The 20,985-nt window shown below is 43.2% G+C and overlaps 1 protein-coding gene across 4 annotated transcripts in view; it reads left to right on the forward strand.

Annotated features, from left to right (window-relative positions):
• Positions 1–373: 373 nt before the first annotated feature.
• DOCK5 (dedicator of cytokinesis 5) overlaps positions 374–20,985 on the forward strand; it is a 155,927-nt gene continuing 135,315 nt past the window's right edge. For 2 of the 4 annotated variants that reach the window (XM_023759110.1, XM_023759112.1), the window contains exons 1-2: positions 374–410; positions 14,587–14,670. In XM_023759110.1, the coding sequence (XP_023614878.1) occupies positions 389–410; positions 14,587–14,670 (106 nt within the window). In that variant the 5' untranslated portion in view covers positions 374–388. Of the gene's footprint in view, positions 411–7,249; positions 7,269–14,586; positions 14,671–14,732; positions 14,886–20,985 lie in introns of those variants that run through there. The other 2 variants (XM_023759111.1, XM_023759113.1) reach the window with 2 other exon arrangements.

The raw sequence follows: 20,985 nt of genomic DNA on the forward strand, positions 1-20,985 counted from the left end.
AATGGATTTTTCTATATTGACAAATTGGGCCCTAAAACCTCCTTAAACTCCCTCATTAGTTCTAGTAACTCACTAGTAAAATGCCTTAAGATTTTCTATACAGATGATCATGTCATTTGGCACAGCTTTATGCCATCCATTCCGATGAGTAAGAGTTTAATCTCTTTTTCTTGCCTATTGCACTAGCTAGAACCGCCATTAAAATATGGAATAGAAGTGATGACAGCACACATCCTTGCCTTGTTCTTGGTATTAAGGAAGCACATGAATATTTGACGATTTGGTATAATGTCAGCAGTGGCTGTGTCATGTATGCTTCTTAACGGGTTGAAGATATTCCTAATTTGCTGACAGTTTTTTTTATTACGAGTGGATATCAGATGATCAAATGCCTTTTTGCATCTATACAGGTGATTATATTATTTTTCAGCTTCTGTGGTAGGTTACATTGATTTTGAATAATTGTGGGTTATGTAGAGGTGGGTTTCCATTTCCTCATTTATGAAACAAGGAGATCTAACGCAGTGATTTCCCAGGTCTCCTCAGTTCCTGGCTTTCTCCTCAGCTGTTTGCTCCTCTCATTCCCCCTTCCCTCCTGGCCACACAGACATTCTGTTTTCTCACTGTGCTCTCAGTCAGCGGCGGTGACTCTGGCGTATTTAAAACTGAAGAAGCTGGGGTGCAGCTCTAAGACCCTCCTGAACATGATTGGAGGCGTAAGGGTGTGCGGCCCAGCTTGTCCAGGGACTGGCCCTGCTGAGATGTAAGCCCACTTCCGAAGCTGCTGCTGTTATATTTGCATTTTCAGGCTGATGATTTTATTTATTTATGCATTTATTTATTTATTTATTTATTTTTACTTATTTTTTAAATTAAATCTTAAATTAAATCTTCATTGTTCAGATTATTACAGTTGTTCCTCTTTCCCCCCCCCCCTTAGCTCCCCTCCACCCGGTTCCTACCCCACCCTCTGCCCTTACCCCCCCACACACTGTCCTTGTCCATAGGTGTACAATTTTTTTCCCAGTCTCTTCCCGCACCCCCCAACACCCCTTTCCCCCCGAGAATTGTCAGTCCACTCCTTTTCTATGCCCCTGATTCTATTATATTCACTTGTTTATTCTGTTCATCAGATTATTTATTCACTTGATTTTTAGATTCACTTGTTGGTAGATATGTATTTGTTGTTCATAATTTTTATCTTTACCTTTTTCTTCTTCTTCCTCTTCTTAAAGGATACCTTTCAGCATTTCCTATAATACTGGTTTGGTGGTGATGAACTCCTTTAGCTTTTTCTTATCTGTGAAGCTCTTTATCTGACCTTCAATTCTGAATGATAGCTTTGCTGGATAAAGTAATCTTGGTTGTAGGTTCTTGGTATTCATCACTTTGAATATTTCTTGCCACTCCCTTCTGGCCTGCATAGTTTCTATTGAGAAATCAGCTGACAGTCGTATGGGTACTCCCTTGTAGGTAACTAATTGTTTTTCTTTTTCTTTTTTTATTTTATTTTATTTTATTTTTATTGCTTAAAGCATTACAAAGGGTATTACATATGTGTCCTTTTTGTTCCCCACCCTTGACAATACCCCGGCTTCCCCTACCCCCCAGTGTCTTATGTCCATTTGTTATGCTCATATGCATGCATACAAGTCCTTCGGTTGATCTCTTACCCCGCTCCCTCCTGCCCCCCAACCCTCCCCAGCCTTCCCGCTGCAGTTTGACAATCTGTGTGAACTAATTGTTTTTCTCTTGCTGCTTTTAAGATTCTCTCTTTGTCTTTTGCTCTTGGCATTTTAATTATGATGTGTCTTGGTGTGGTCCTTTTTGGATTCCTTCTGTTTGGGGTTCTCTGCGCTTCCTGGACTTGTAAGTCTATTTCTTTCACCAGGTAAGGGAAGTTTTCTGTCATTATTTTTTCAAATAGGTTTTCAATATTTTGCTCTCTCTCTTCTTCTGGCACCCCCATAATTCGGATATTGGTACGCTTGAAGTTGTCCCAGAGACTCCTTACGCTATCTTCATATTTTTGGATTCTTTTTTCTTTTTGTTTTTCCAGTTGGGTGTTTTTTGCTTCTTTGTATTTCAAATCTTTGACGTGATTCTTGCGATCTTCTAGTCTGCTGTTGGATCTCTGTATAATATTCTTTATTTCAGTCTGGGTATGCTTAATTTCTAGTTGGTCCTTTTTCATATCCTCGAGGGTCTCACTAGATTTATGGAGGATCTCACTAAATTTATCGGCGGTTTCTAGAAAATTCTTGAAAAACCTTAAAAGTGTGGTTTTGAACTCTATATCCAGTAGTTTGCTTTCCTCCATTTCTGTCATTTGTGACCTGTTTCTTTGTCTCCCCATTTTTTATGCTTCCCTGTGTTGATAGAGTGGCTTTCTGTGCTAGGTGTCCTATAGGGCCCAGTGGCTCAGCCTCCCCAATTACCTGAGGTGGTCACTCTTGGTGTACCCCTTTCTGGGCTGTGTGCACAGTCTTGTTGTAGTTAAGCCTTGATTGTTGTAGGTATCACTGGGAGGAATTGACCTCCAGGCCAATTGGCTGTGAGAATCAGCTGTGTCTACGGTGGGAGAACTTCTGTGCTGGAGACACCCTTATGGGGCAAGACTTGCTTCAGTGGGGCTTTGGTGCTCACTGAGTCTGCCCCCTGAGTATGTCCCTTATGGATTTGTAATCTGGATGGTCCCGCTCTGACCACTGGGTACATGGGCTCTTGGATCTCTAAGGAGGTGCTAATTTAGCCTCTGCCTGAGGCTACCCAGCAGGAGCTATGGAGAGATCTGCAGATTCCTCTTCTTTGTTTGGTGTTTGGAGCTGCCCAGATGAGGCCCAGCTGTGAAGCAGTGCAAGCTGCTGTGGGGCCTTGGGGCTTCTTTTGGTTGTTCTGGGTCTCTCTGACCCAGCTGCAGTTTGTTAGGTAATTTTAGATTGCAAAGGGCCAGGCCATTGTTATGCAAAAGCCTCTGGGCACAGCTTGGGTGGGGTGGGATCTCAGGGAATCAACAGGGCGGAGCAGACAGCTAAGGCTGATCCTCAGCCCTGCCCTAAGAGGCCCCGAGTCTCAGTGTCCTGTGATAATCGCTTTAAGCACCTCTGAGAGAAAGCCGCTCTCGAGTTCCGCCTGCTGCCAGACAGTCCAGTTTCTCCCCATATGAGTCTGGGTCCCCAGAGACTGGCCCGGAACTGGAGTTCAGAGCAGTCAGGAGCTTGTGTCTCCCTCCGGATTGAAAAAGACAACCCTGTCCTCAGTTGCCAGCCCTTTCTACTCGCGCCTCCGTACCTCTGCACTTAACTTCCGCACCTCCTCTGAGTCTCAGTGTGCTTTTCTCTTTCCTTCTAGTTGTAGAATTTCCACTCAGCCAGCCTTCCTGTGGTTCTGGATGCTGTCCGTTTTGTCTTTTAGTTGTATTTTTGAAGTGGTTGTTCGAGGCAGCAATTTCCGGTGTTTACCTACGCCGCCATCTTGGTTTCTCCCAGGCTGATGATTTTAAATTGATGGCTTTTTCGTCCTGGTTGGGGATCATTCCCTTTCTCAGTGAATGGTGTCTTGTCTCAAATTCATGAATGTACAGAAGAAAAGAGTTACTGACACTTCACTGTCATTTCAAACTGTTTGTCCTGGTTTCACAGTAACCTTGGCCTGTTGTCAGATTCCCTGCTCTTCACCACAAGTTCTGAATGTAAGTTAGACTCAGTAAACTTGACACAATCTTAGTTGTGACCAGTTTTATCTTAGATCTGTTTAATTTTTATTCAATAAGAATATACACCATGTAATACTCTTTGTAATACTTTAAGCAATTAAAAAAAATGACCTAATATCAGGAATCAAAATAAATAAATAAATAAATAAATAAATAAATAAATAAATAAATAAAAGGAGAGACCTGGTCTCCCCAGGAAACAAAACAAAAAAAAAAACAAAAAAAAAAGAATATACACCAAGAAGAACCTGATAATCATTTCTTACATGATTGGGGAAGGTGTTCTGAGCTTGTTAATGAATAAATTTATTTTTTTATGTCATCATTAAAACCCTGCCTTCCTTGCCCTCAGATTTTTTTCTCTTATTTTTTCTTAACAAGAAAGAGATCAGTTGAAAAGAATAGAAGCAAATAGAACTTTAGGCATGAATAACACTAGAACGTGCACCTTGAATGTTCTGTCCGGATTGAGGGTGCTGTAGTGAGTGCATGGCTCAGGCCCCGCTAGGACTCTGAGTGACAGCTGGTACCACGGCTGCATCACTGCCGCATGCTTGTTAGGGGCAGGAAGAAGATGCTTAAAATAGGGAAATGTTCCCTGATTCCCACGCTGCTTCTGAGGGCAGCTTTGCACTTAGGTGTCTGCAGTCACATGGCCCGGCTGTCCTTGTGGACCTGCATTTCATTGTTCAACAACCTTTACCTTTGAAGAACTCTTAAAACTAGTTTATTCTGTTACCTTCCTGGTTCCCAGTTTTCATTGGCTTAGTGGGAAGGGGGTGGTGTCAATCTTTGTGGGTGTGGGTGTGGGTGTCACATACTCAAGAGGGAAGTTGGGTGAGAAAGGGGAAGGGGAAAAAGGAAGGTGACAGGCATTGACTCAGTGTCTACCGGGTGTTAGTCATCGTCCTGGGTGCTCTGTGTACCTTCTCCTCTTTGGCTTCACAAAACCATGTGAAGAATTTACTGTTGCCGCCATTATTTAGATTGGGGAAATTGTGGGAAAAAGCTGTCCATGTTTGTAGAACATAGACATTTTGTTCTATAATTATAATCTTCAATTGCCTTGTTTCGGCCTGTCTCCTTGAAATATTTCATGTCAGTTTAATTGAATATTAATTCAAATGATATGGCTTATAGTAATCACTTGGTACCAGTAATGAAATAAGTAAACTGTAGTTGAGTTTATGTCTTTGAAATCATCTCTCCAGTTAAAGATACATATGAGTTCCATCCACAAATAGATATAATCCTTAAAATAGAGATTTCTAAAGCAGCAATTTTCAACTGGTGTGCCCCAAGAATTTTTATTTTATTTTTAAATATATATATTTATTTATTTTAGAGAGGAAGGGAGAGGGAGAGAGAGCTAGAAACATCAGTGATGAGAGAGATTCATTGATTGGCTGCTTCCTGCATGCCCCCTACTGGGGATCAAGCCGGCAACCTGGACATGTGCCCTGATCAGAAATTGAACCGTGACCTCCTGGTTCATAGGTCGATGCTCATCCACTGAGCCATGCTGGCCAGGCCCAAGAATTTTTAAAACATGCAATACTTGACTATTTAGTCAGGGCCACTGACCTCTTTTCTCTTAGATTGTCAGATTAAAAAAATGACAACAACCAACACAACAATAGCCATTTAGTGTGAATGCCCTGTCTTTAACCACAAATATCCTATTAATAAAAGCCTATGTGGTTGTCACACCCTCATGCTGTGATGCCCTCACACTGCAACGAGCAATCACCAGGAGGCTGCATGCGCAGCGGGTGCCTGTGGGTGGGCGGGGCTGTGTGCAGCGCGGGTGGGCGGGGGGCTTGACGCTGCGTGCGTGCGTGGTGCAGAGGTGGGGCCCATGGCTCCGTGTGGCGAGGTCTGGGGGTCCTGCAGCTCCGCACAGCGTGGAGGCGGGACCCCCGGCTCCGGCCTGCCTATTTGGGGCAATCCATCCAGGAGCCCCAGATGGGTGGGCGGGCCCTACCTCTTTGAGGCAATTGATCATACCTCTTTGAGGCAATTGATCACAGGGCTCCCGCACTGTGAGAGGGCACAGTCCAGGCTGGGGGACCCCCCACCCCTGAGTGCACAAATTTCGTGCACTGGGTCTCTAGTATGTCATATAATAGAGTTGCATGATATTGGTCATGTTGCACCGTAAGGTTGCAGCTGATTGGTTATTGGTGCTAGAAATCTTATATACAAGTATAGTCACCTGATTTTTTAAAAAGTCACTTTGGAGCAAAAGGGGTAGGTAATTATTACTTTTTTGGTATATCAATTAAAATTATACCTATTTTTTTTGTCAGGTTGGCAAAAATATGTTTTGGTGTGTTGTAGAATTTTAGTCATTCATTTATATGTGCAATGAGATAAAAAAGGTTGAAAGTCGCTGCTCTAAAGAATAACTGATAAAGTGGTCATTAAATCCTCTAATCTCCTAAAGGGTCTGGATTAGGAAATGAAGAATCCTGTGTGAACATGCTTTTGTGGAGCACCGTGGTGAGAATTATAAGCTGAAGTCTGATCTGATAGCCCCAGGCCAGAAGGTTCTGAGTGGAGACACAGCATGATGGTCATCTCACCCTAAAAAGACTCATTTGGAAACTAATTGAAACAACCAGCATAAACCTTAGATTTTCACTTCTTGGGGTCAGACCTGCTGTTGAAAGGGATTAAAGACCAGAAAAAAAAGTCTGCTTGTCCTTCTAGGAAGACATTGCATGAGATCCAGGCATTGCATGAAAGATGAGATGTGCCCTTTTAAGTTTTATAGTTCCAGTGTCTGAGCATAGGCAGATTCCAATACTAATGAAAAGGATGAAGCCGGGTGATCCTTTTAATTTTCTGAATAGCATACAACTCATATCAGGGCCTCGTTCTGTTCGCTTAATCTTTCTTTTATAGAGTATACTGGAAGACTAATAGAACATGTCATGTTTTAGCTATTCTTTCAAAGGGTTGTAATTTGAAGATTCATGAAAGGACCTAATTTATTAGGGATATTAAATACCAGCAACCCACAGACTTTTCATCATCAAATCTGATCCTCCTTTGGGGGCCTATAAATCTATTCTGTTGAATTTTGGTTCAAAATTTTAAAACCTCAAATTTCTTTTTTCCTCTCTCCTAAAAGCCTGGTTTAAAAGAAAAGGCCAAATCAAAGATTTGGTAAAATGCAAACGCTTTTACATTTGTAGACATACTGTCTTGTCTTCTTGGCTCTGCAAAATTACACTTTCGGAATATAAACAGTAAGCTGCTTAGGGAGGAATTCCAACAATGCGCCTTTCCCAACCTTGCATATTACAGCCGGCACGGATATGACAGCAACTCCCCGCTCGTGTTTAATTTCCTCAGACAAAACACAAGATTGTGGTGGTGCCTGCGAGTTCAAAAACGACGTAACTTGTTTCTCTTGCCTCTTATTGTCACCTCATGAATCAGAGGATGTCGGAGCTGCAGGGATCCTTAGAGTCCACTGGTCCAATGCCTAGATTACAGATGGGAAACTGAGGTCCAGGCTGAGGGGCTCATCCAAGGTCATGCATGTGTGAGTGGTAGACGTGATCTTCAGTTCTGTCTTGTGGGGCTTCAGGGTTTCCTTTGTTTCCCTTTCTCTATAACAGTTGCGTACATTCGGGGGGGGGGGGGAGGGGGGCACGTGATTCCCACTGAGTGCATTGGTTGACGCCTGTTCCTGAAATAGCACCAGAATCTGTCTGGGTCTTTGCTTTGTTTCCAGGCTATTCCAGGGCATGCCTTCACCATTCCAGACCCACCTGTGTGATGAGTGGGTCATCACAGGACCAGCCTTGGTGACAGCCTTGCTGCTTGTAAAGCTGGGGTACGTGGGGTAAGGTGCTTACCCCTCTGAGTCTCCGTTTCCTCATAAATAATGTGGTGTGTGGCATTCACTCCAGACAGTTACTATGTTATATACGGAAGGGAACCCACGAAATACAGTGGAAATGAGGTGTCATAAGGAGGGGTCCAGGGAGGGGATGGTTCTAAAGGGCATAGCGGGGATGAATATATGGCAGCTGTAACTGACTGGAAGTCTTGTTGGTACTGTTGCCCACGGATGTGAAACAGATAGGATGCACATCCTCTAAACCAGCGGTCGCCAACCTTTCAGACCACCGGTTGGCGACCGCTGCTCTAAACTTTCCACTGCACTGAAAGGCACTGTTGAAGGGATGTGTGCTTCCCGTGGGAATCTCTTCAGAAGCTGAAGTTGGAAAGACAGATTCTCTCTGTGTAATAAGCAAAACATGGTGGGAGAGGAGATTTTGATCCCTTTACTGAGAGGTGGGGAACCACAGCTGCTGCTTCTGCGGCAAGCAGACATAGCTTAGATCTTGAGCATCTTCTCTGTGTCTAATCCAGTGCCATGGGATGTGAAAAAGTCATGTGTAAAACCCCTCATTCATGAGGAGTTTCCCTTCTGATTGGTGGCAGATGATAACACAAAATGATCTGTGATTAAAAACCCGAACTGTGTTGGAAGGAAAAGCTTCTATGGGACTTCAGAGAAAAAAAGATGCGTGCAGGCCAGTAGGGAGTCAGTGGTCCCCTGTGGAACTGAGTTGTGAATGTGGGCTTTGGACTTATGAAGAAAAAGATATGCTGTTGTTTTCAGGCAGGGTAAGTCGTGGGCTGGCACAGAATTGAGGAAAGAATAAGAGGTGACTGGAGCAGAGGGAAGTGTTGGGCAGATAATGGATGCAAAGGTAGACAGTTAAGGCTGGGGTGATTTTTGGAACATTTTGATTATCAGGTTTAGGATGTAGGACTTAATGAAACTTATTGGTCTATGGTCTGTGGTCTGTGGAGTGTGTGTGTACACACGCATACAACAGTCCGTGGACGGTGCTTGTGCCTGGAGCTGCCAGTGCTCTGTGCTTCCTGTGACCACTTCTGCTAACTTCCCTGATGACTATTAATGAGGAAGAGGTGACACGTGGCCGTTACACAGCACATTGACACTGCAGCCTCGCTCCTTCCTGTTTCTGGCCGAGAGAGGGTGGTGGAAGGAGCCAGCTCAGTGGAAGGCAGTGAATGGGCGCTAAGGGGAGACAAGGATATGAGAGCTACAGTTTCTGTACAAAACCAGCCATATATGCAGCGAGCAACACATTTGAGCCAACAAGCAGTCAGGTGAAGGAGTTGAACCTCAGTGGAACAGCAGCTGTGGCCTGGTGGCCCATGAAGGACCTGGGGAGGGGAACTAACTCCCACTTCTGAAATCTGTGCAGGTTCTCCTAACCCACGTCATCAGCTCTTCCTTATTCTGATTCACAGTCTAGTCCAAAAGTTCAATAGTAAATAAATTCTCACATAATTTGTCCAGCTTCTGTGCCAAAGACGACAGAACACTACTTGGGGGATTCCCTTAAAAAAAGAGGCCGCTTTAAATGGATGTGTGTGTGTTTGGGGGGGGTGTCCTCCTGCTCACCCACCGACAGAGTGACTGTGATGGGACTGTGATGGAAGGAAAAGCCTGTGGCAGGCTGCAGATGCATGATGTGCCCACAATTGGCATGACAGAGACAATGGAGTGGGTGCCATGTGCTACATTACCTAATGTGGAAACTGAGCTCAGCAGGGTAAGCATCTTGCCCCAAGTAGCCCTTTTTAATCACCTTCCTGGCGTCTGGCAGATGGATCAGTGACTCCCTCCTGTGCTCTCCAGAGCTGCAAGATGGGGATATGGTAGGTTCCTTGGATCTTTGGGTAAATAGTTAGAACTGAACCTCTCAGTTGATTATTATTCCCTGGGAGGATGCAGATCATTCAACAAGAGTGAGGATAAGACTTAATTCTACTTAAAAAACAAACAGCTTTTTTGAGGTCTCATTACGTTCTATAAAATCACCCATTTGAAATATGCAATTCAATGAATTCTAATAAATTCACAGGTTGAGTAGCCATCACCACAGTCCAGCGTTCAGCTCCCTTTAGAGCTCAATCATCATTCCCACCCCAGCCCCAGGCAACCAATAACCTGCTCTACTGTCTCTGATAGGTTTGCCGATTCTGGACATTGCAAACAGATGGGAACCTAAAATATGCCTTTCATATGGCTTTCATTTAGCATAAGGATTTGGAAGCTCATCGTGTTGTAACGTGTTTCTATTTTGTTCCTTTTTATTGCTGAGTAATATTCAGTTGTATGGATGTGCCATATTTATTTATCCATTCATCCATCAGTTGGTGAATTGTTTCCAGTTTTGGGCTATTGTGAATAATGCTGCTATATTGACTGTCATAGCAAAGGTTTACAAACTAGGTGGCTTTATTTATTCTTTAAATATATTGTTATTGATTTCAGAGAGGAAGGGAGAGGTAGATATAGAAACAGCAATGATGAGAGAGAATCATTGATTGGCGAGCCCGCAACTCAGGCATGTGCCCTGACACTGACCTGGAATTGAACCATGACTTCCCAGTTCAACCTATTTATTTATTTTTTTAATTTTTCAATTATAGTTTACTTTCTATATTACCTTTTTATTAAATTTGTTGGGGTTAACATTGGTTAATAGGATTGTATATCTTTTAAGTGTACATTTCTATGATACAGGATCTGTATATTGCATTGTGTGCCCACCACCCAAAGTCAAATCACCTTCCGTCAACATATATTTGGCCCCCTTTACCCTTTTCTACTCCACCACTCCCTTCCCTCTTGTAACCACCATACTGTTGTCTGTGTCTATGAGTTTCAGTTTTATATCTCACATATGAGTGAAATCATATGGTTCTGAGCTTCTTCTGACTGACTTATTTTGCTTAGCATGAGATTCTCAAGTTCTATCCATGTTGTCACAAATGGCAGTATTTCATCTTTCTTACAGCTGAGTAATAGTCCATAGTATTTATATATGTATCCATATACATCTTTATCCAGTCCTCTTTTGAAGGACACTTTGGTTATCTCCATGTCTTGGCCATCGTGAATAATGTTGCAGTAAACATAGGGATGCATATATCTTTGTGAATAAATGTTTCTGAGTTTTGGGGGTAGATACCCAGAAGAGGGATTGCTGGTTGCATAGTAACTCTATTCTGAAGTTTTTGAGGAACCACCATACTATTTTCCATAGTAGCTGTACCAGTTTACACTCCCACCGGAAGTGAATGAGGGTTCCTTTCCTCCACAACCTCTTCAACACTTGTTATTACCTCTCTTGTTGCCATCTAACAGGTGTGAGGTGTAGTTTTGATTTGCATTTTCCTGCTAGCTAGTGAAGTTGAACATCTTTTCATACATCTGTTGGCTGTTTGTATGTCTGCTCAGGTCCTCTGTCCATTTTTTATTGTATTGTTTGTTTGATGTTGAGTTGTGTGAGTTTTTTATATATTTTGGATATTAACCCCTCGTTGGAACTAATATTTGCAAATATCATCTCCCATTCGGTTGATTGCTTTTTTATTTTGTTGTCAGTTTCTTTTGCTGTGCAGAAGCTTTTCAGTTTGATATAGTCCCATTCATTTATTTATTTTTGCCTTTACTTCCCTTGCCTTTGGGGTCAAACTCATAAAATGTTCTCTATGACCAACATTCATAAGTTTAGTACCTATGTTTTCTTTTATGTGATTTATCGTTTCAGATCTTATGTTTAGGTCTTTGATCCATTTTGAGTTAATTTTTGTACATGGGGCCAAACTGTAATCTAGTTTCATTCTTTTGCATGTAGCTTTCTAATGTTCCCAGCACCATTTATTGAAGAGGCTTTCTTGACTCCATTGTGTGTTTTTAGTCTCTTTGTGAAAAATTACTTGCCCATATACCTGTGGTTTTATTTCAGGGCTCTCAGTTATGCTCCATTGGTCTATGTGTCTGTTTTTCTGCCAGTACCACGTGGTTTTGATTATCTTAGCTCTGTAGAATAATTTGAAGTCAGGTAGTGTGATGCCTCTGGCTTCATTTGTTTTTTCTCAGGATTTCTTTGGCTATTCAGGGTCTTTTGCGATTCCATACAAATTTGGTGATTTTTGTCCTATTTATTTCAAAAATAACATTGAGAGATTTTTATGGGGATTGCATTAAATCTGTATATTGCTTTGGGTAATATGGCCATTTTAACTATGTTGATCCAATCTATGGACACAGAATATCTTTCCATTTCACTGTGTCTTTTCAATCTCTTTTATTAATGCTTTGTAGTTTTCAGTATATAGGTCCTTCACATCCTTTGTTGAGTTTATTTCTAGGTATTTTATTCTTTTGATTGCAATTGCAAAATGAATTTTTTTCATTTCATCTTCTGAAGTTCATTGTTAGCATATAGGAAAACAGTGGATTTTTGTACATTGGTTTTGTATCCTGCAACTTTACTTGTATTTGTTTAGTTTTTCTAATACAATGAAGAGCTGATTCTTTGAAAAGATGAATAAAACTGACAAACTCCTGGCTAGACTCACTAAGGAAAAAAAGAGAAGACTCATAAAAACAAAATAAAAAATGAAAGAGAAGTTACCACAGACATCACAAATGTATATACAAAGGATCACACTAGAATATAATGAGAGACTATATGCCACCAAATTCAATAACCTAGAAGAAATGGGTAAGTTCCTAGAAATATATAACCTTTCTAGACTGAAGAATTGGAAAATCTAAGAATACAAATAAACAATGAGGAAGTTGAAACAGCCATCAACACCTCACCTCCCAAAAAGGTCCAGGCCCAGATGGCTTCACCTGTGAATTCTACCAAACATTCAAAGAAGATTTGAGACCTATCCTCAAACTCTTCTAAAAAATTGAAGAAGAGGCAATATATCCTAACACATTTTATGAGGCCAGCATAACCCTGATATCAAAAACCTGGCAGGAATAGCACAAAAAAAGAAAACTACAGACCAGCATCTCTGATGAATACAGATACAAAAATCCTAAGCAGGATACTAGCAAATGGAATACAACAGTACATCCAAAAAATAATATATCATGATCAAATAGGTTTCTTTCCTGGGGCACAAGGATGGTTCAACATACGCAAATCAATCAATGTAATACACATTAACAATGGATAAAAATAATATGATCTTATCAATAGATTCAGAAAGTGTATTTGGTAAGATACAACATCTATTTATTATTAAAACAATCAATAAAATGGGTGTAGAAGGAAAGTACCTCAGCATAATAAAGGCCATATATGATAACCTCTCAGCCAATATCATACTCGATGAAAAATTGAAAGCTTCTCCTCTAAAATCAGGAACAAGACAAGGATGTCAACTCTCAGCACTCTTATTCAACATACTAGTAGTGCTGGAAGTCCTAGAGCAATCAGGCAAGAGAAAGAAATAAAAGCATCCAAATTGGGAAGGAAGAAAAAGTGTCACTTACATAGAAAACCCTAAAGACTCCATCCATATAACTTTGTGTTGGTTTCAGGTGTACAGCATAGTGGTTTTAAAACATACTGTCTCACACTCTGGAGACCAAAGTCTGAAAGCAAGGAGCTGGCAGGCTGTGATCTTCTACAGGTTCCTTCCTGTCTCTCCCAGCTTCTGGTGGTCGTGGCCGTCCTCTGTTGAGGTCCCATTCCTTCCACCTCTGCCTCCATCTTCAATGGCCTTCTTTCTCTTCACCGGCATGTTATTGCAGCCAGGGCCCACCCTGATAATCTAGAAAAAGCTCTTCCTCGCAAGATCCTTAACTAATTCAATTGTTTTTGCCACACCAGTAACATCCACAGGTTGCAGAAATTTGATGGCATATCTGTGAGGGGTTTTCTTCCCACCACGGCAGCTATGAATATTCACACAGAGTTTCTGTGTAGGCATGTTTTCGTTTCTCTTTGTAGATAACTGGGAGAGGAATTACTGGGTTGTGCTGCAAACTTATGTTTAACTTTTTAAGAAACTGCCAAACAGTTTCCTGAACATACATTTCTACCAGCAATGCATGAGGGTTTCAGTGTCTTCACATTCTTGCCAATTACCAGCCTTTAAAACTTATAGCCATTCTGGTGAAGCCCATTGTGGTTTTGATTTGCATTTCCCTGAAGACTGATGCTGTTGAGCATCGTTTGATGTGCTCATTAGCCATCATATATGATTCTTGGTCAGATGTCCCAGAGCTTTACCGTCTGAAAAATTGGGTTGTCGTTTTCTTTCTGAGTTATAAGAGTTAGTGGACTGTTTTCACAGTCTGGCCCAGTCATTGCCAGCCCTAAGGACTGTGGTGACTGAGGTCACCTTGATGAGGAGGTGCTGGGACAACCCAGTTCCCCGGGGTGCCTAGAACTGGGGCAAGCTGGCCACCCCCGCATTGCACCCTGTGTCAGTCTGTTATTGGAGAGTATATGGGACTCACAAGTAGTCCTTGGGCCACCAATCGCTGTCATGGAAGCTGGGTGATGGATCTCCCCATGCCCTAGAGATCACAGCTCAGTGGTGTCATAGGCTGGCTGTGGTCTAATGAACAAGGGGACTGACCAGCGAAACGCCACATGTATTCTCATTTTAGCCTGTTTTTTTCTTTCATAACTCTTATAATTTTAATTAAGTAGTTATTTCTGTAATAATATATGTAATCTCTTTCTTCCCCTAGAAGACTAAAAATCTCCATCCCAGGGACCATGTCTGTGTGTTCTGTCACCCAGCCCATGGTCTTTCACCCAATACATGGTACACACAAGGCACCCAACCAGTATTGGGTGGAGGGATCTCCATAAAACACAGTAATGGGGGTCCAGGAGGGTGTTCTCTGCTTTTCGTTGGGTGATTCACCTGAAATCATTAAGTAGAGGGTCATTGTTGCTAAGTGGTTCACTGACCACAGAATGTGCTACTGTGACCTGCATTTTAACAGCCACTGATGCCATTTCCCCTTTTGTTTCTCATTCCAGCAATCTACAACTACAATGCCTCTCAAGAGGTGGAGCTGTCCCTGCAGATCGGAGACTCGGTTCACATCCTGGAGATGTATGAGGGTGAGTCTGGGTGGCCTCCTGCCAGGCAGGGCGAGAGGCAGGAACAGTGGAAGTTACTTATTAATAAGGCACTTAGAGCAAACTTCAACACGCTCCACTTCCTGGAGGGGTGAAAATCCAGGAAGTCCTCAGGTTATATGATTTCATACTGAGGGCGATTTCGAAATAGCCAGCTGAATACAGGAGTGCGAACACGCCCAGTTACCAGAATCCAAGTATGTGAATCCAAGTATGTGAATCCAAGTATGTGAATATGTTGGGCTCAACCACTGGTCGCAGAAGGACCTGACACAGTGCTGGCTTGGGAGAGATACGTGGGACCCTGGGCTGGTGGGGGCTCCCAGGAGGCACTGCTGATTAAGTGGCTCTTTTATTGTTGTTAATCCTTAGTGGAGGATAGTTTTTCCATTGATCTTAAAATATTTTTTTAAAATATATTTTATTGATTTTTTACAGAGAGGGATAGAGTTAGAAACATCTATGAGAGAGAAACATCGATCAGCTGCCTCCTGCACACCCCCTACTGGGGATGTGCCCACAACCAAGGTACATGCCCTTGACCGGAATCGAACCTGGGACCTTTCAGTCCGCAGGCCAATGCTCTATCCACTGAGCCAACCTGGTTAGGGCTCCATTGATTTTAGAGAGAGTGGAATGGAGGGGAGAGGGGCAGAGAGGGGAGAGAGAGAGAGAGAGAGAGAGAGAGAGAGAGAGAGAGAGAGAGAGAGAAACATCAATGTGAGAGAGCCACATCAATTGGTTGCCTCCCACACGCACCCCAACTGGGATGGGAACCTGTAACCCAGGTACGTGCCCTTGATCGGAATCAAACCCACTAACCGCTGAGCCATGCCAGCCAGGGCTAAGTGCTCTTTCTACGCAGCACCAAATGTTGCCAGACTGGGGGAGAAATGAGGGAGGCTTACTGGGGTTGCTGAGATTCTTGCAGAGAATTAGGTCAGGACTGCAGCTGGTCCAGAAAGCCCTCTACTATGTGTCCCTCAACTAGGTCGGGCTAGGGTGGTGGTTCCATTTAACCTGTTAGTGGGCGGCAGGACAGGACTCAGGACTTCCGGGTTGTCTAAAAAGCACAGATCACGTCTGCACCCTCCCCACCCCAACTTCTAGCTCCAACTCAAGCTCTCATACCCAGCAGGGCTCCTGTATCCACACGTCTACCCCAACCCACAGGGCACAATGTACATGTATCCAGGCCACTGAAGTTGAGGATCTGAGCAGAGAACCACGTTTAGGACCCATTTATTCTCTGAAGATTGGGGCAGGAACGGGGTGGGAAACTAGATTTTGATACGTAGGGCGAGCCTTGTTAGAGCAGGCACTCTGATTTGCAGGGCCCGGCTCCCCATGTAAGTGCTTGTGATGGTCGAATGGCAGAAGTGCTCACCTAGAATCCAGGTGCAGCTTCTGAGGACGGGACAGAAAGATGCAGGGTGGGGATGAGATGGGAAGCAGGGTTTGTCCGTAAAAGCTGTCATCTGCCTGACTGCACAGAAGACTCTGCTGTGACTGCTGCCTCCCTTTAGTTTTAGCAGAGGGCAGGGTTTTGCATTGTCCTCTCCTTCACACAACCCCAGGTGCCCTGCAGCTCCCAGGGCAGGAGACGAAAGGAGGCTGCGTGGACTTTTCCCGCTCCATCCTCTTTTCCTGTCAACCTCACCATCTCAGGTCCAGCCAAGCATCCATTCCACGGCGTCTCTAAGTCACCAAGACACTCAGCACAACCTACTTACCTTCTTGGGACTCCTTTGCATAGTGAAACCACAGTCCTCTCAACCTTACTGGGTCACGCAGCTCACTCTCAGGGGCCAGATGAAACCATTCTATCTGGTTTCTAGGAACACACATTTTTCCATTGTACAGGTAAAAGGCACATGTTTAGCTTCTGCAACTCTTCCTGTGGACTTGAAAAGAATGTATCTTTTAAGATCACTGGGTGCAAAGTTCTATCGATGACAATTAGGTTCTGATTTCTTTGTCTTTTTTTTTTCAAATTTGCTATATGCTAAGTTTTTTGTGTTGTTTCTGTTACTGGGAGAAATGTGTTAAATCCTCCACCATGATTGCAGTTTGTCAGTTTACAGTGCTACCAGTCTTTTGCTTTATATAGTCTCAGACTTGTTTTTAAGTGCATACAATTTTAGCATTGCAACATGAAACAATCCCAACTTTTAATTTGTTTGTTAAACCTGTTTTTATTATCTTTGTCTGTAGTAATCTTTTTTCTTTAGTCTAATTTGTCTGAAATTATAGCCAACTCATTGGCAGTCTCCAGATTTTGTCCTCCTGGCTCCACAAAGCTGTCAGAGATGCTGCTTGTGACGCAGGAACCTTTTCTTAATTCAGCAGATGCTCCAAGATAAACGCAGCCCCACATCCTGGCCTCATCTTTCTGAGTTGGTCTTTCCCAGATCTTGACCTGGTAACTGTTAGCTTTGCCATGTTAGCTCTTTAGTGTGTGTGTGTATGTGTGTGTGTGTGTGTGTGTGTGTGGTATAGTCCAACTTTTCTAATTGTCCTGCCGAGTGTGGGAGGAAAGATGGAGCGTTGATCCGAAATAAAGCAGATGATGTCTGTTAAATACACTTTCAAAATTCTTTTTTCATTTTTATATGACCCCAACATATTTTCTGAAATAGCTAATGGAAGCACTTTGTCCTCATAAGATTCATATTCATGGTAATTTTAAGTGTACATATTATTTATACGTTACCAAGTAGCCTCCCAATTGACGGATGAACACTGCTGAAGGTAGCAGTCTTACAGACAAGCTAAGGTGGTCACTGAGCTTGGTTAACTTTCAGTATAAACACACACAGACACACACACATCGATTTCACATCGTTCCGGAGCGTGAGTTCCGAAGCCACAGTGCTCCTCGCATTTGCAGCTCACCCCGCAGCGTGCTTGCAGGCGGCGCTGGCCCGCTGAGAGACCGTCATACTTTATCAGCGCTGCATCTGGAGTGTGATGATCCAGGTGCTGTCTGCTGGCAGCAGGAAACTGATTTTTCTTGTTAACTGTTGCCATAAAATACTGGGCGTGCCAGCCATAGGACTCTGGCGTCTCAAAAGAGGACATCAGCGCCCGTTCTGTAAAAGTGGACACGTGTCAAGGTGTGAATGGGTAGATTTAGAACATGAGCTTACTGAGTTCATTCATCACCCAATAGCATGTCAGCTTTATAGAGGTTATTATTTTGGATTAATTTTAAAAATAGTATTTATGTCATTGGATTAATAGTGCCCACCTTGCCAGATGCAGTGATAGGTTCTTACATCTGCTAAGTACTTTGAGTTCTTGGCTGGATTCTCAAATTCCTTTATTATTTCAGGCAGTTCAGGACTGAGTGAGGACAGGAGTGCTTTGCAAACATTAAACACGATGGAAATGCTGAGTAATAACTTGTTCTCTCCCTCCTCCCCCATCTCCTCTTTCCTTTTAAAAAAATAAACAAAATGGAAACGCCCACGGGGCTGTCAGATGGAATTTAAGGGTGGGTAGTGCTGGCACCAGCTCGGGGCCTTGGGGTTTGTGCCTTCAGCTTCCTGTCAGATCTGCCTCCTGGGGCTCCCCCTCACCCCACGCTCTGAGATATTTGCATCCCAGACCCGTGTGTGCTATTTTGGTGTGGACATGAGTCCACCCTCTGGAACCCAGACATGAAACATTCTTTTCTGCCCACAACCCACAACAGAATACCACTCGGACTCTCCTGCTGCTGCTTCCTGCCTGTGGTTGGGTGGATAATTATGAAAGTGATTGGTCCTTGAAGGCAAGGCCTGCTTCCCCTTCCTCTGCAGGTCCCGGGCCAGCACGGTTCCTGGCACGCTGTAGGTGCAGCAAAAGTCTGCTGAATGAGCAAAAGTCAAATCGGGGCGCAAGGCAAGCTCTTTGGAGCAAGGCAAGCTAGTGTGGAGAGTAAAGGGGGCCGGGTCACATCCACAGAATGTAACCCGGATGTTACAGGCCAGGACTGCTTTTCTCCTCCCAAGAGCGAAGTACAGGGGCTCCAGCATTCCCCTGTCCTCTGCAAACTGCAGAAGAATTTGGTTATTGCATGAGCTTTTGTCTTTTGAATTGAGAGGAATTTCAAACATACAGTTTACCAGTTTAAAGTAAATCATTTAATAGTTATTTACAAAGTGCACCATTCACAGAGTTAGTTTTAAGTTCATCCATGCTGTTGCCTGTCAGTACTTTGTACCTTTTTGTTGCTGATGAATATTCATTGTACGCATGTACCACATTGTTTATCCATTCACAGTTGAACACTCAGGTTGTTTCCACTTTTTAGCTATTATGAATAATGCTGCCACAGATGCTTGCAGACACATTTTTGTGTGAATCTGCATTTTCATTTCTCTTGGGTATGTGCCTAGGAGTGGAATTGCTGGGTCATATGGTAACCCTGTGTTTGACCTTTTGCAGAATTGCCAGAATGATTCTGTTTTGGCTCCAAAACAGGAGACCACAGCCCAAGTGAGAGAGCCATCATTCATCCCTTATCATTCGTTTCTTTCTGTGACTTTCCCCTGAACTTCATTTGTTACTAAAAACGAGGGAAGGGAGTAGATAGAATTGTCTGGGAAGCTGTATGCTGCTCACCTTTTATGGGCCCTGAAGAATTATTTGCCTCCAGAGACTTTTCCAGGGAACTAAAATCCACAAGGACTGAGGCAAGTGTCCTTGCCTCGTCTGTGGCACTGGCCTGCCTGTAGTCATTGCCACGCCTTTGCTTCTTTAACCAGACATGGGATTTGGCAGCGAGGCAGTTGTTCTCCATCTTGCATGTTCTTTAAAAGCACTGCCCCCGGGAGAGCTCTGTGTGGTCATTTGGCCCTCAGCAGCACTCACTGAGCAAGTATTATACACTTACTATGTGCCAGGTGCCTTTATTGAGCATAAGAGAAGTTCCAGGTCTGAGGTCACCTGAGCGACAAAACAGCAAGGCTCCTGCTCTCATAGGGTTTTCATGCAAGGGATAGACAAAAACAAATGAACAAAGTAACCAAGCCCAAAAAATCAGCCCTGGCTGGTGTACTCAGTGGTTAAAACAGCCTGCACACCAAAGGGTGGTGGGTTCGATTCTCAGTCAAGGGCACGTACCTGGGTTGTGGGTTCACTCCCTGCCCCCGGTCAGGGTGCGTACGAGAGGCAACCAGTTTTCAATTGAAAGTGATTAAAGGAAAGTGCTTTGAAAAGCAGGATTTCAGCATCCCTGCTGTCCCGTGATTAACCGAAGTCTAGGTACCATGATTTTACGCCCAAGGTCTGTTGTTCTACCAGTGGGTACTGGGTTCCTGCATTTGACTCATATCCATTGGTTAATTCATTTTAGCTCCATAAGCCACTCAAGTTCCAGAGAGTGGCTGATGTTAACAGTGATCTCTGGGGTAAACACAACACAGTTGGCCCCGTTGGAAATAACAAAGTGAGATAATGTCTCAAAGGCGTTCCAAGCTCTACAGAGACAGGCACAGCAAAACATTTTATATTATTTCAAAGGATAGCACAGATGGTGGGATTGGAACCAGAGGAAATGGGCAATCCTGAAAAGTTGAAAGAAATAAAAAGAAGCATTTGTGTACATATAGGAGGTCCCCAATCTACCGAAGTTATATCTTCTCTATGGAGTAAGGCCAGTTTTAAAATGCACTCGGATCAAGAAATTCACCCCCTTACAATCTGCAAAGGAATAAAAATGGATTATGGCTTGAGCGGGACATGACTCTGGTCTTTTTGTTGTTAATCCTCATCCCAGAATATTTTTCCATTGATTTTTAGAGAATGTGGAAGGGAAGGGGAGAGGCAAAGATGTGAGAGAGACACATTGATTGGTTGCCTCACACTCTGACTAGGGCCAGGGATCCAGCCTGCAACTGAGGTATGCGCCCTTGACTGGAATCAAATCCGGGACCCTTAAGTCTGAGGGCCAACACTCTATCCACTGAGCCAAACAGGCTAGGGCTTACCTCTCATTTTATAAAACAGGCTTTCTTTAGTAAGTATAGAGGACAGTATTATGACAGATAGGTAAAGCTATACCAAATTTTGGCTCCATGGCTGACAAAACTTTATAACAGAGGCATAAATAAGAAGAGAGTGCATTTAAAGATTTTCTTCAAACAGTGCCTTAATAAGCATCTTTTGGAGATGTAATAGGACTCTACATGGGGCCATGTACAAAACAGAAACAAACTCATAGATACAGAGATACAGTACAGTCTCATCCAATTCTTGGAGAATGTCTGATTTGAGAAGATGGATTGTCACATCCTACCATATCCTGTATAA

This window comes from Myotis lucifugus, unplaced genomic scaffold, assembly GCF_000147115.1.
Source record: "Myotis lucifugus unplaced genomic scaffold, Myoluc2.0 scaffold_148, whole genome shotgun sequence".
NCBI classification, from domain to species: Eukaryota; Metazoa; Chordata; class Mammalia; order Chiroptera; family Vespertilionidae; genus Myotis; species Myotis lucifugus.